This window comes from Littorina saxatilis, unplaced genomic scaffold, assembly GCF_037325665.1.
Source record: "Littorina saxatilis isolate snail1 unplaced genomic scaffold, US_GU_Lsax_2.0 scaffold_206, whole genome shotgun sequence".
Taxonomy (NCBI): Eukaryota; Metazoa; Mollusca; class Gastropoda; order Littorinimorpha; family Littorinidae; genus Littorina; species Littorina saxatilis.
Genome location: NW_027126599.1, coordinates 156,795 through 169,368, shown reverse-complemented (window position 1 = coordinate 169,368; position 12,574 = coordinate 156,795). Strand labels below are relative to the sequence as shown.

Sequence of the window (12,574 nt, the reverse complement as noted above, 5' to 3'; positions counted from 1 at the left end):
ACAGCGATCACTGTTAATGACAAAATCAGAGATGAAAACAATACAAAGTATTTGCACAATCAGTATTAACTGTATACAAACAAGTCAGTAGCACAAAATATGAGAAACAAAGGGATGTAAGCGCTATTAATGCATACAAGTGCGACAAGCATGTAAAGTCTCTTGTTCATTCCTAAGCGTGTTATTATTACAGGTGCCAAGAAAATTGCTTCCACATAATCTCACTTACTCTTGTTGCACATGTCATATGGCAGAGCAATTACGTCCCTTTGTTTCTCAGATCTTAAAATAGCGCTCTGCTTCATTTCATTAAGATTCTTGCTATCACAAAAGATATTAACATATTTTGTGGAGTAGCTAGATGAAAAACAATCATCGATGAATAAAAATTAACAAGCAGCAAGACTTCTGCTCCACTTTGCCAAACATGTGTGTGCACAGTGAATATTTGTTTATGAACTGTTGGTGTTAGTCCTGAATGATGGCACCCATGTAAATAAGGCTTGATGCCGGGCTGCTTTACAAACACAGCATTCAGAAGCTGTGGGTCAGCAAAGGTGTTGAATCTTGTTAGTGAGATGGCGCGCAATGATGTCCTGTAGCACTAGCAGCTGCCTGCACTCACTCTTTGACGCTGGTCAAACTTCTGGTCGTAGGTGAAGTCCACCTCACAGAATATGATGATGGTAATGATGAGTGAGTTCAACTTCTGCTTGAACTATGTGGCCAGGCCCAGCTCCATGACTTTGAAGTGGTCATAATCTTATGCAGGATACCAACCTGGGATAGAGAAGGAAAAATGGTTCTTAGTCAATGGCTGGGATTACAAACTAAATCACACACACACACACACACTAACACAAATATACACTTACAAACACACATACACACACACAGCACACATACACACACATTAGCAGTAACAAACACATGTATACAGTACATGTACTGAGAAACATACCCATGTATACACACATACACACAGGCACACACACACACAGACACACAGGCGCACACACACACACACATACACAGGCGCAAGTCCACATATGCAAGATCAAAAGTCTCAGCCCAATTTGTAACAACAGAGAAAGAAACAGAGAGAGAGTGTGTGTGTGTGTGTGTGTGTGTGTGTGTGTGTGTGTGTGTGTGTGTGTGTGTGTGTGTGTGTGTGTGTGTGTTGCAAACATTACACAACTGATATTGAAATTACGCACCACAGGAAAAAAAAAGACGACACTGAGTTAAACAATTCACTTACTGGTCAACAGTGTGAACTTTCAGCACAGACAATGGAAACTTCGATGTTTTCCCCCTTCTGATTGAATGACTTTGGTACAATCATCTGTCATCAATGAACTCATCATTCTTCCCACCAGTCCAGACACCGTCCCACCAATTGCAGACTTGTTTGTTATCTGAGCGAATAAAAGTCAATATAAATACATGTGCACAGGATTGAGAACAAGGATTCTTAGTTATCACAAAAACAAAAAAGCACAGAATGACAACATGTTTTTCTAAATGTTATTAAAGACAGAAAAGTTCATCAGACCAGTCCATCACTGAAACAGAAACGGTTGATATTTGAATGTATATGTTCTGCGCGAACTTAGAATCCGGTTTCATTCTAGAATGGACCGGGTCCAGGTTGGAATTCTAACCCTGCGCAAGTACAGGGGTGCCATTCTAGAATGAAACCCTTGTTGCTGGTCCATTCTAGAATCGGCCGTGCGCAAGGTTGGAATTTAGGTCCAAGTTGGAATAGTCATTTCAGTTAGACTATCACACAGCCAAAGCCACAGATGTGGATTTTCTGTTTGTTTTTGTTTTTTGTGTGTTTGGTTGGTTTTTTTTCTCGGGTTTTTTACACTTTACTCAAAGACATCGTGAATTGGGATTGTGATGTTCTGAAAGTGATTACGATTTTGAGAGACACTCAGCACTGATCGCTACGAACGGAAATTTCCGGACTGACAGTGTTTTGCCGATCTCGCTTGTAACTTTTATTCTTATTCATATACATGAAGTTGGTCTTCTGAATTGTGAAGATATAATGTCAACTTTTTTTTAAACCTGTGACAACAGCTCTATAACTCACTCTGTCCTTCTGTTGGTCTGTCTGTCGGTTAGTCGGTCTGACCGTCTGTCTGTCTGTCTGTCAAAAAAATTGTCAAAAAAACGGACATTTCCGAGAGGGAGACAGCGCTGACATTGCAAGCGGCCGCAACCGGCTCTCATCACAAAAACAACTGCCCTGCAAACAATACCGCCCTGGTAGTCCCCCTTGCTATGGTCTGCCTTTGTTTATTGCGTACTCAGGAGTGTCAACTTTCTTGACATGACATGACATCGCAAGATCGCCAAAGGATTTTTTTCAGGGGTAGACAAATCAGCCCCATTTTATCAAAGGGAAGGTGCAGGTGGAGATAATTCAAGGGAAGACAACTCTGTCTTACCTACAAACATTACGGCCCCCTTTATTCAAGGGTTTCATTCTAGAATGGCACCCCTGTACTTGCGCAGGGTTAGAATTCCAACCTGGACCCGGTCCATTCTAGAATGAAACCGGATTCTAAGTTCGCGCAGAACATATATATGAGTGTGTGTGTGTGTGTGTGTGGGGGGGGGGGGGGGGTCTGTTGCAAGCAATAAACAACTGACAACAATAATTATACATGTAGCAAATTGTACTCACTGTTTTCAAAGCAGATAATTGTAAACCTTGATGGGTTGTCCCCTTCCAACTGCATGCTTTGGTACAGTCATCCTTCAGACTGTGGCCCCCTCCCATTGCCACCCCCCTCTCCGATTGTAGAGAGGATTTTTTCATCTGAAAGAAATAATGTCCAATTAATACGAATTTGCACAAAGGACTGGAAACAGAATTGTAAGTAATTCTGATTTAATCAACAAATTTACAAAAGCACAATGATAGATTATTTTTCCTAGTAATATGTTCCAACAGACAGTTTTACAGGTCACCAGAAAGGTCCACCACTGAAACAGGAACAGTTCAAATTGGAGTTTGTTTGTGTGTGTGTGTGTGTGTGTGTGGAAAAGGGTGGGGTGGGGTGGGGGATGCGTGTGTACATGTGTGTGTGTGTGTGTTTTGCAAGCATTACACAACTGATTGTAATAATTATACAACAAATCGTTCTGTCAGTTACATTGAAAACTCATTTAAAAAACCCACTTACTGTTTTCCAATGCAAATCTTCAGCTTGTTGAAGAATGGAAACTGGTTTTGCTTTTCCCCATCCAAATGCAATGAACGGCCATGCCATCAATCAGCTCACTTTTCTTTTGACCAGTTAAGGCACATCCCCACCAAATGCAGACAGGTTTTTTTGTGGTATAAATCTGAAAGAATAAAAGCTATTTATTATGCACAACAGAATCATAAAACTGGATTCTTAGTTAAAAACACCATTTCAGGCAACAACAACAATAAAGAAAAACAGCAAACACACACACACACACACACACACACACACACACACACACCTAAGAAACAAACACACTTTTTAGTCTCATGTATTCCAAGAGAGAAAAAATACATCAACTGATCTTGAAAGTCTCAATAATTAGCAAATCTATCTTCCAAGTTCCATCGGCAATACTCACTCAAAGTTTGTAAAACTCTTGAAACCAGTCCAGTTATGTCTTGCGCCTTCGGTCTTAGTATTTGACTGTCCAGTCTGGTTTGTTTCTGTTGGTGTATATCACATAGTGCTCTTGCAACTGCTTGCAACTTGCCAGTTTTCAATCTTCCCAACGCATTGCCGTTATGTCCTTCGGCTTCGATAACTAGGAACGAACATTCTGAGTGACCTCCCTTGATCGCCAAGGGACATTACTCTCAGTCTCAAACTTTTCACTGTGAAAAAGTTTCTGCAAGTTGCAACAGTTTTTAACACGCTAGCAACTTCAAAGCCAGTGTGACTGCTGATACATGTATAAGATAACATGCTACACTTCAGCATATATCAGGACTACACAATACAGATCTTGTGACGCTGAGGCGAATGGGAAATGGAACTTTCAGGTAATGTTGAACTGTAGAGACATAGTTCACGATCGGTTGGCATTGTGATTGTTGACTTATTTTTCATACGAGTCACAAATTTATATCAAAGCAATAATGATGCATAACGATTGGAAAGGTGGATTTCTCTCTCTTTCTTTCCTGCCTTCTGTCTCTTTCTTTCCTTTCTTTCTCAGATTCAGTCTCTCTGTGTGTCTTTCTGTCTCTGTCTGTCTGTTTCTCTCTCTCTCTCTCTCTCAATCTGAAACTTTCTCTCTCTCAATCTGATACTTTCCACACATGTGCACCCAGGGCACTTACTGTTCAATCTTACGGCTTCAGGTCAAATGCATTACTGTACAGTAAATAAGAGATCTCAGGAGAGGCATGGGGAGTTATTTTCGAAAATGATCTATTCAAAGACACTTAAAACAAAGTTTGATTGACAACTGCTCTCTCCCTCCCACCCCCCCCCTCACCCATTCCCACTCTCTATCTCTCTGTCTTCATTAACAAGTAAACATTTGAGTGTGTTTAGACTATTGTAATTAATGCAATTCACACATCAATGCTTTCATTGCAGGGTGGGAGAAATTACCATGAGGATGGAACAGAAAGCATTCAGCAGGATGTAAACTACAGGGTACAACCCCGACATTCTGGCTGTTGAGGCCAAGTAAGTGTGTATCACTGTGTGTGTGTGTGTGTGTGTGTGTGTGTGTGTGTGTGTGTGTGTGTGTCTGTGTGTGTGAGTGTGAGTGTGTGTGTGTGTGTGTGTGTGTGTGTGTGTGTGTTTGCAGGTAAAATCCTTGTTTAAAGCTTGATGAATGTTTCAGCAGTCATATTATTATATAACAGAAAATCATATGAGAGAAGGCAGTGTTATTGTCAGGCCTCAGCCTAGGGTCATTGATACATGCTTATATTATATGACGCATTGTTCTAATCCTTGGCTGGTCGACCATCACATCATTTCGACATGTAGGAGGTCTTCTGACAGAACAATTTGTTGTAGCTGGTACATGTATCTTTACCTATACATATTTTTAGTCAAGGTCCAACTGACATTCTATTGTATTAGTCTGGGGAAATTTTTGGGGAATGTGTTCTGTGTGTGGGTGGGTTGGGGATGGGGATGGACGGGTTGGTAGGGCTGTTGCCAGGCAGCATTGACTTAGAGCATTTCATTCAAACACAGAATGATGCTATCAAAGTTAGCAAATTCACAGACGTAAATTCAACAATATTGGCATAATGCAAAGACAATTTAAACCTTATTTACCTTTCTTTCTTTATTTGGTGTTTAACGTCGTTTTCAACCATTCAAGGTTATATCGCGACGGGGGAAGGGGGGAGATGGGACTTATTTACCTTCAGTTCTATGTTAAACAAAGAACACCAACAAAGAAGACATACTTATAGTGTTTACACTGAAGTTCTCAAATAACACTAAATTCTTTATGTTTTTTAAGATTGTTGTATTCTTTGTCTTTGCAGGTGTATTACGTTATTATTAAGATTCATGTTTTGTTAGCACTAAGCAGTTGTTTTAATCAGTCTGGTTTTCTCTTGTTTTCATTTTATGAACATTTTAAATGTTAGACTAGCTTATTGTTTTGTACAGAATAATAACTGTGTGAATGGTGCTATACTGAATGAAAGAGTGTGACATGAAGTTCTTGTACATCATTGTAAAGAGTGTGAATGACGTTTTAGTTTAGATGTCAAGCGCTTAGAGCAAGCCTTTTTAACGAAAGTTTTTGATTTAGCGCTATATAAATGTTCTTATTATTATTATTATTATTATTATAGCATGTGGAGCAGATCTTCAAAGTCGCCTATTGCAGACATGTCATCGTCTGCACTGGTTGTATCAACAACTTTTTCCATGGCTACTGCCGCAGATTTAACAAGTATATCGTCTGCTGCAAATTCAACAACTTCTTTGTCTGCTGCTGCAAACTCAACAACTTCTGTGTCTGCTCCTGCTTAAAATTCAACAATTCTTGTTGACTGGTGCTGCTGCAAAGCGAATGATTTCTTTGTTTGCAACTGTGAACGGCTCAGATCATGGGTGAAATTGACACCACCAGATTAAAATGCTCATTTTAAAGCCATCCGTTTGAATTAAAAGGAAACAAAGCATACCACACTGCTTAGTTTGAAATGAACAAAAACGAAATGAAAGGAACCAACAACATTGTTTTGTGTGTGTGGATTTTAAACACATTTTATTCACAAAACACGGCAGAAAATGGCGACTGATTTGTTGCACAGCGACAGTACACTTTTTAAACCCAGGCCAGTACTTTCATCAATGACAGAAGAAAGCAATGGAGGCCTGCATACTACAGTCTTATTGTTCTTTTATGTGCCTGAGGGATAAAATGCTGCAGTAAACTGACTTTTAAGATGTCATTGCACTCGGAAGATTTGTCTTCCGCTAATAACTTTGGTGTCACGCGTTATGGGCAAACTTGAGGCAGGTCGCATTCTTGCAAAATATCATTAACAACAAAGAAAAGTCATTTTTAGCATAGAAATAGAAAAGCTTTACCATAATAATGTGTTTTGAAAAAGAAAAACATTATAGTGTCGGCAGAACACGACTCTCGTTAAGTCAAATGAGTTTCGTGTCACATCGTTATGGGCGGAAGATTGTGTTCAAACGCTGTAGTAGACGAAAATTGTATTGAAAAATTGCTGTCTGTATCATAATTAGCGCCCATAGACTTTTGATGCACCAAATATTGTGTGAAAATATGACGTAATTGAGAGCGTGACCTCATAGTTCGTTCCGTCAAACTTATCAAACCTGTTATGGGCGTGAGATTTCGTCAGTGATGTTCTTGTTTTGGACTTTTTCGCTGTCCTAATGAAGCTGGAACAAATCCAAAGGTAAGAAATGTTTCTTCTATTGTATCCAAAGTCATTGGTTGGAACTGAATTCTATTAAATACGTTTCAGCACTTGGAAATACGTGATTTGTAATGTTCTGTGATTCCCGAATTCGTGGCCGTCAAAGTAATGGGGTCTGATAGTTAACTTTTTGGTGTTTTTCTTAAGCTTAAAAGCTGTTGCGTTTATTTGTCATGATGTCAACACATGAATTGTCTTCCGCGTGCAGGAACGGATGAGCACAGCCACATCAAACGTCGGTTTGTGTATGTGCCTGCAGAAGATGTGAACAGGCACAGGCCAGAGCGGACAGGGACAAAGCCACTGAAGAACACCCAGAGACTTCACTGCGTGAAGAGAATCCAACCTTTCGTGGTTGCAACACGAGAGCGCTCTTGTTTTTGTCAGGGCTGCCAAGAAGATGCTGACTGTGAAAATGCTGAAATTGCTGGAGACTGGAACGTGTCGCGACTTGCACCTCCAAGACGGAGACAAGCACGGGCAGACCAGCCAACGGCCCCCGGACACGCTTCGCCTGTGCAGCTACCACAGCAGCCAGCTGCGCCCGTACACCTGCCAGATCAGCCAGCTACGCCCGGACACCTGCCAAATCAGCCAGCTACGCCCGGACACCTGCCAGATCAACCAGCGACGCCCGTACACCTGCCACATCAGCCCGGACACCTGCCACATCAGCCAGCTACGCCCGGACACCAGCCAGATCAGCCAACAACGCCCAGACACCAGCCAGATCAGCCAGCTACGCCCGTACACCTGCCACATCAGCCAGCTACGCCCGCACACCTGCCAGATAAGCCATCTACGCGCGTTCACCTGCCAGATCAGCCATCGACGCCTCAACAGCTGCCAGACCATCCAGCAAAGAGGTAGACCTAAAGACTTTAACATGAATTGTAATAATGTAAATATTTCATAAGACTAAAACTGGTTGCAATTGCACACACTGGTTTCACTATAATTATTTTAAAATCGTATGTACAGAATCTATATTGATCACTCTCATTCACATGCACCAAGAATACTTTTTTCAACAAAAGAATGAGGAATTCAAAATTTGAATAAAATACTAAAGCCAGTTCACACACTCTGACACAGATTTTCTTTTTAACAGGGAACTCAAGATTGGGGACTACGTGTGAGCCTACCTGTTGACTGTCAATGGGATTGCAGCCAAGGGAAAGCATTGTGTTGCAGTAGTAAGTTTTGATTGAGCGCATTAATGCATAGCACAACACTACACGGTGTGATAATTTCACAATCACTTTTTTCAATTTATTGATAGCTAGTACTGTAATAGCATATTACTTAGTGTAGCACGCAATAACTGATACTGTCATCATTTTCACGAGTTTTCATTCACAAACACCTGGGAAATAAATCTCATGTTCCCGATGCAATAAATCCCTGGTTACCATAGTTGCAGGAAGCGGGCTATACATGGATGATCAAAAGCAAACCCAATAGAAACGCTCGGGGATTCTTCGGCTCTTTTCATTGGCGTTTCACCAGACCTAGACAGACGACACTACTTTGCAAAGTTCCAAAAACGAACTGGCAAACTGGCACAAGTAAACAAACAAGTCGCGTAAGGCGAAAATACAACATTTAGTCAAGTAGCTGTCGAACTCACAGAATGAAACTGAACGCAACGCAACGCAGCAAGACCGTATACTCGTAGCATCGTCACTCCACCGCCCGTGGCAAAGGCAGTGCACGTGGAATTGACAAGAAGAGCGGGGTATTCGTTGCGCTGAGAAGGATAGCACGCTTTTCTGTACCTCTCTTCGTTTTAACTTTCTGAGCGTGTTTTTAATCCAAACATATCATATCTATATATTTTTGGAATCAGGAACCGACAAGGAATAAGATGAAAGTGTTTTTAAATTGATTTCGAAAAAAAAATTTTGATAATAATTTTTATATATTTAATTTTCAGAGCTTGTTTTTAATCCGAATATAACATATTTATATGTTTTTGGAATCAGCAAATGATGGAGAATAAGATAAACGTAAATTTGGATCGTTTTATAAATTTTAATTTTTTTTTTATAATTTTCAGATTTTTAATGACCAAAGTCATTAATTAATTTTTAAGCCACCAAGCTGAAATGCAATACCGAACCCCGGGCTTCGTCGAAGAGTACTTGACCAAAATTTCAACCAATTTGGTTGAAAAATGAGGGCGTGACAGTGCCGCCTCAACTTTCACGAAAAGCCGGATATGACGTCATCAAAGACATTTATCAAAAAAATGAAAAAAACGTTCGGGGATTTCATACCCAGGAACTCTCATGTCAAATTTCATAAAGATCGGTCCAGTAGTTTAGTCTGAATCGCTCTACACACACACACACACAGACAGACAGACGCACATACACCACGACCCTCGTTTCGATTCCCCCTCGATGTTAAAATATTTAGTCAAAACTTGACTAAATATAAAAACAAAACTACTTCATGAAAGGTCATAAATTCATCACAAACAAATGAAACCTAGTGATACGCTTTGTCTTCGTACAAGGTCATGGAGTGCGTGTATCCGTGTTTCGATACACAGACGTTCAGAGAAACAGGAACGTCAAGTTCAAGTCAAACCAATTGATCCCTGACACACACATTTTGACCCGTGCACAAGACGCTGTATCACTAAACGAAGCGCAAATAAGAAATAATAATAAAAGCAAAGAACAGAGCAACGAGATATGCAAACATCTAACAAAGCCGAGCAAGCAGAATGACAGGTCTAATGAAAAACAAAGAGGCACTGAGTCGGAAACAAGATCGCGATTCTTTCCTTCGCTGCACGACGCACATCTTCTGTGACCTTTGACCCAACGTACCTTGCTTGCACGATGTAAATCTTATGTGAGCTTTGACCAAACGTAGCTTCCACATTCAATCACTAAGCTTAGATATTTACAACTGAAAACCAAGGGGGTGGAATACTGAGAGGAACCTACAGAACTGTGCAACCTGGCATACTTATCCCAACATTTTATGAACTCAAAACACAGAAAGTTGCTTTCACACGCCAACATCTTATAATGTTGTTAAACCGTGTGTACACAAAGATGACATTTTTGTCAAATCATACTTGTGCGTTGACAGAGCTTTTTACGTCATGTATTTGATCTCAACTGTTGACCCGTGATTTGTAGAAATGTAAAACATTTTACAAATGATGAAATCGCGGGGCGCGCCGCGTGATTTGTAACCACTGTTTTACAAATCACGTGGCACACCTCGAGATATGTAAAACATTTTTTTTTTACAAATGACGTAAATGCGCCCGATATTTTCTTGTCATCTCGAAAGTCCAGGGCGGTAATTACGATGTTGAGAATGTTTTTGAGAACTCCCGTGCACATGTTTGTGACGGACACACCGACAGACAAACAAATCTGCGCTTATCACGCTTCGAAATCGAATTATAGAAAATAATAACATGTGCAGATTTACTCAAACACTTCCATTTTCATGTGGATTTTTGGCCTGGTTGACTGGGATCTGGACAGCAAATATTAATACTAATAAGATGAAAAGGTATGTATTACTTTGTGGTTTTAGGTTCGACGTAATTTGTAAAATGTTTTTACAGTTTTACAAATCACAGGTTAACATCAACTTCCATGGTAGTAAATAAATATAATACTCTGCAACGGATTTAGGTATGAGTCGGTACTTATTGTATTTGTTCCAGATCGACAAGCTGGAAGAGGAAGGTGTTCAGGTCCGGTTGATGAAGCGTGTGAGGAGCCGCTACGTTTTCTTGGGATTGGATGGCAAAACCTTCGTGTTCCATGAGGAAATTGTCAAGAAAATGTCTACAGTATTAGCAGAATAGATTCAAAGGGCAAACATTTTTGACTCACATGCGAAGCAAAAGTGAGTCTATGTACTCACCCGAGTCGTCCGTCCGTCCGTCCGTCCGTCCGTCCGTCCGTCCGTCCGGAAAACTTTAACGTTGGATATTTCTTGGACACTATTCAGTCTATCAGTACCAAATTTGGCAAGATGGTGTATGATGACAAGGCCCCAAAAAACATACATAGCATCTTGACCTTGCTTCAAGGTGAAGGTTGCAGGGGCCATAAATGTTGTCTAAAAAACAGCTATTTTTCACATTTTTCCCATTTTCTCTGAAGTTTTTGAGATTGAATACCTCACCTATATATGATATATAGGGCAAAGTAAGCCCCATCTTTTGATACCAGTTTGGTTTACCTTGCTTCAAGGTCAAGGTCACAGGAGCTCTTCAAAGTTGGATTGTATACATATTTTGAAGTGACCTTGACCCTGAACTATGGAAGATAACTGTTTCAAACTTAAAAATTATGTGGGGCACATGTTATGCTTTCATCATGAGACACATTTGGTCACATATGATCAAGGTCAAGGTCACTTTGACCCTTATGAAATGTGACCAAAATAAGGTAGTGAACCACTAAAAGTGACCATATCGCATGGTAGAAAGAGCCAATAAGCACCATTGTACTTCCTATGTCTTGAATTAACAGCTTTGTGTTGCATGACCTTGGATGACCTTGACCTTGGGTCACATGTATTTTGGTAGGAAAAATGTGTAAAGCAGTTCTTAGTGTATGATGTCATTGCTAGGTTTAGTTATTTGACCTTGACCCTGAAGGTCAAGGTCATGTAAAGGTCAAGGTCAAGCATGTGAGTCGTATGGGCTTTGCCCTTCTTGTTTTGATTGACCTGCACCGAATCACGCTTTGCCCTACAAAGTCCAGAAGATGTGGGTCTTGTACGACCCATACTTTCTAACTGTGACAGGGTGAACTGCCAACACTCATAGAGTTATGTTATGTCCGGTCATTTAATTGTTTTTCTCTTTCAGTCCTAATCTAATTATCTCCCCCTGACCCATTGTTTCTGCCTTCAGGATCGCTGTGTTTATTGTAAACTTGGAAGTGTGTCTTAGATGCTGGACCCTGATTGGTTAATTGTTTAAAAGGACGCGCGCTATTCCCAGATGGGGGCCCGGTAGCTCAGTTGGTAGAGTTTTTCGTTTCATGCTAAGTCACTGTATAATGTTTCCCCATGTAATGCATATCAGAATGTTTGTCTCGAGTTCTACTTTTTATGTGTATGATAAATACGTTTGCCGATTATCTCAGTTTGGAGAGTTTTGTTATTTTCTGCACCGAAGAAGTTTCAGTGCCTTCGCTAGAACCGTTATTTTTCTAACCTATTAAATAAATATCGATTTTTACGTAATGTTACTTATTTTGCTGGAAAGTTAAATGTCGTAGCTGTATTGGTTGTTAGAATTAGTTATGTTCCTTTTTTGTCAACTGAGTGTAAAGGTATTGCGAGAAACATAGACTGATTCTGTGTTTCCAGCCGTATTCAGGCCGAATTTCCCCCCTGCTAGTCAGTTCATTCCAATAAAATATGCGGCCAACTTGAATGCATTATCATAAAATATGTTGAAACAGTGTTGCCTCAATGTGTGTGGATGCATTGGAATGTCTTGATGTCTATGTTCTGCGCGAACTTAGAATCCGGTTTCATTCTAGAATGGACCGGGTCCAGGTTGGAATTCTAACCCTGCGCAAGTACAGGGGTGCCATTCTAGAATGAAACCCTTGTTGCTGGTCCATTCTA

The 12,574-nt window shown here is 40.4% G+C and overlaps 1 protein-coding gene and 1 long non-coding RNA gene across 2 annotated transcripts; one reads left to right on the top strand and one right to left on the bottom strand.

The window, feature by feature from the left end:
• Positions 1-2,637: 2,637 nt before the first annotated feature.
• On the bottom strand, positions 2,638-4,471 carry LOC138955068 (uncharacterized). The gene is made up of 3 exons (XR_011452074.1): positions 3,628-4,471; positions 3,201-3,363; positions 2,638-2,833 (listed from the first exon to the last, which is right to left on the bottom strand). It is a non-coding gene; the product is annotated as an uncharacterized lncRNA (long non-coding RNA).
• Positions 4,472-6,837: 2,366 nt separating this feature from the next.
• Positions 6,838-12,372, top strand: LOC138955061 (keratin-associated protein 4-5-like). Its single transcript, XM_070326774.1, has 3 exons — positions 6,838-7,812; positions 8,058-8,142; positions 10,647-12,372. Exons 1-2 carry the CDS (start codon positions 7,347-7,349, stop codon positions 8,096-8,098), a joined length of 507 nt encoding a protein of 168 aa, XP_070182875.1. The 5' UTR covers positions 6,838-7,346; the 3' UTR covers positions 8,099-8,142; positions 10,647-12,372.
• The last annotated feature ends 202 nt before the right edge of the window (positions 12,373-12,574 follow it).

What these genes read in the sequence shown, in the direction of transcription:
- LOC138955061 (XM_070326774.1), top strand. Translation starts at nt 7,347, where the DNA reads ATGCTGACTGTGAAAATGCTGAAATTGCTGGAGACTGGAACGTGTCGC. An exon ending in CCAGACCATCCAGCAAAGAG is followed by an intron (nt 7,813 to 8,057) that starts GTAGACCTAAAG and finishes TCTTTTTAACAG; the next exon opens with GGAACTCAAGATTGGGGACT.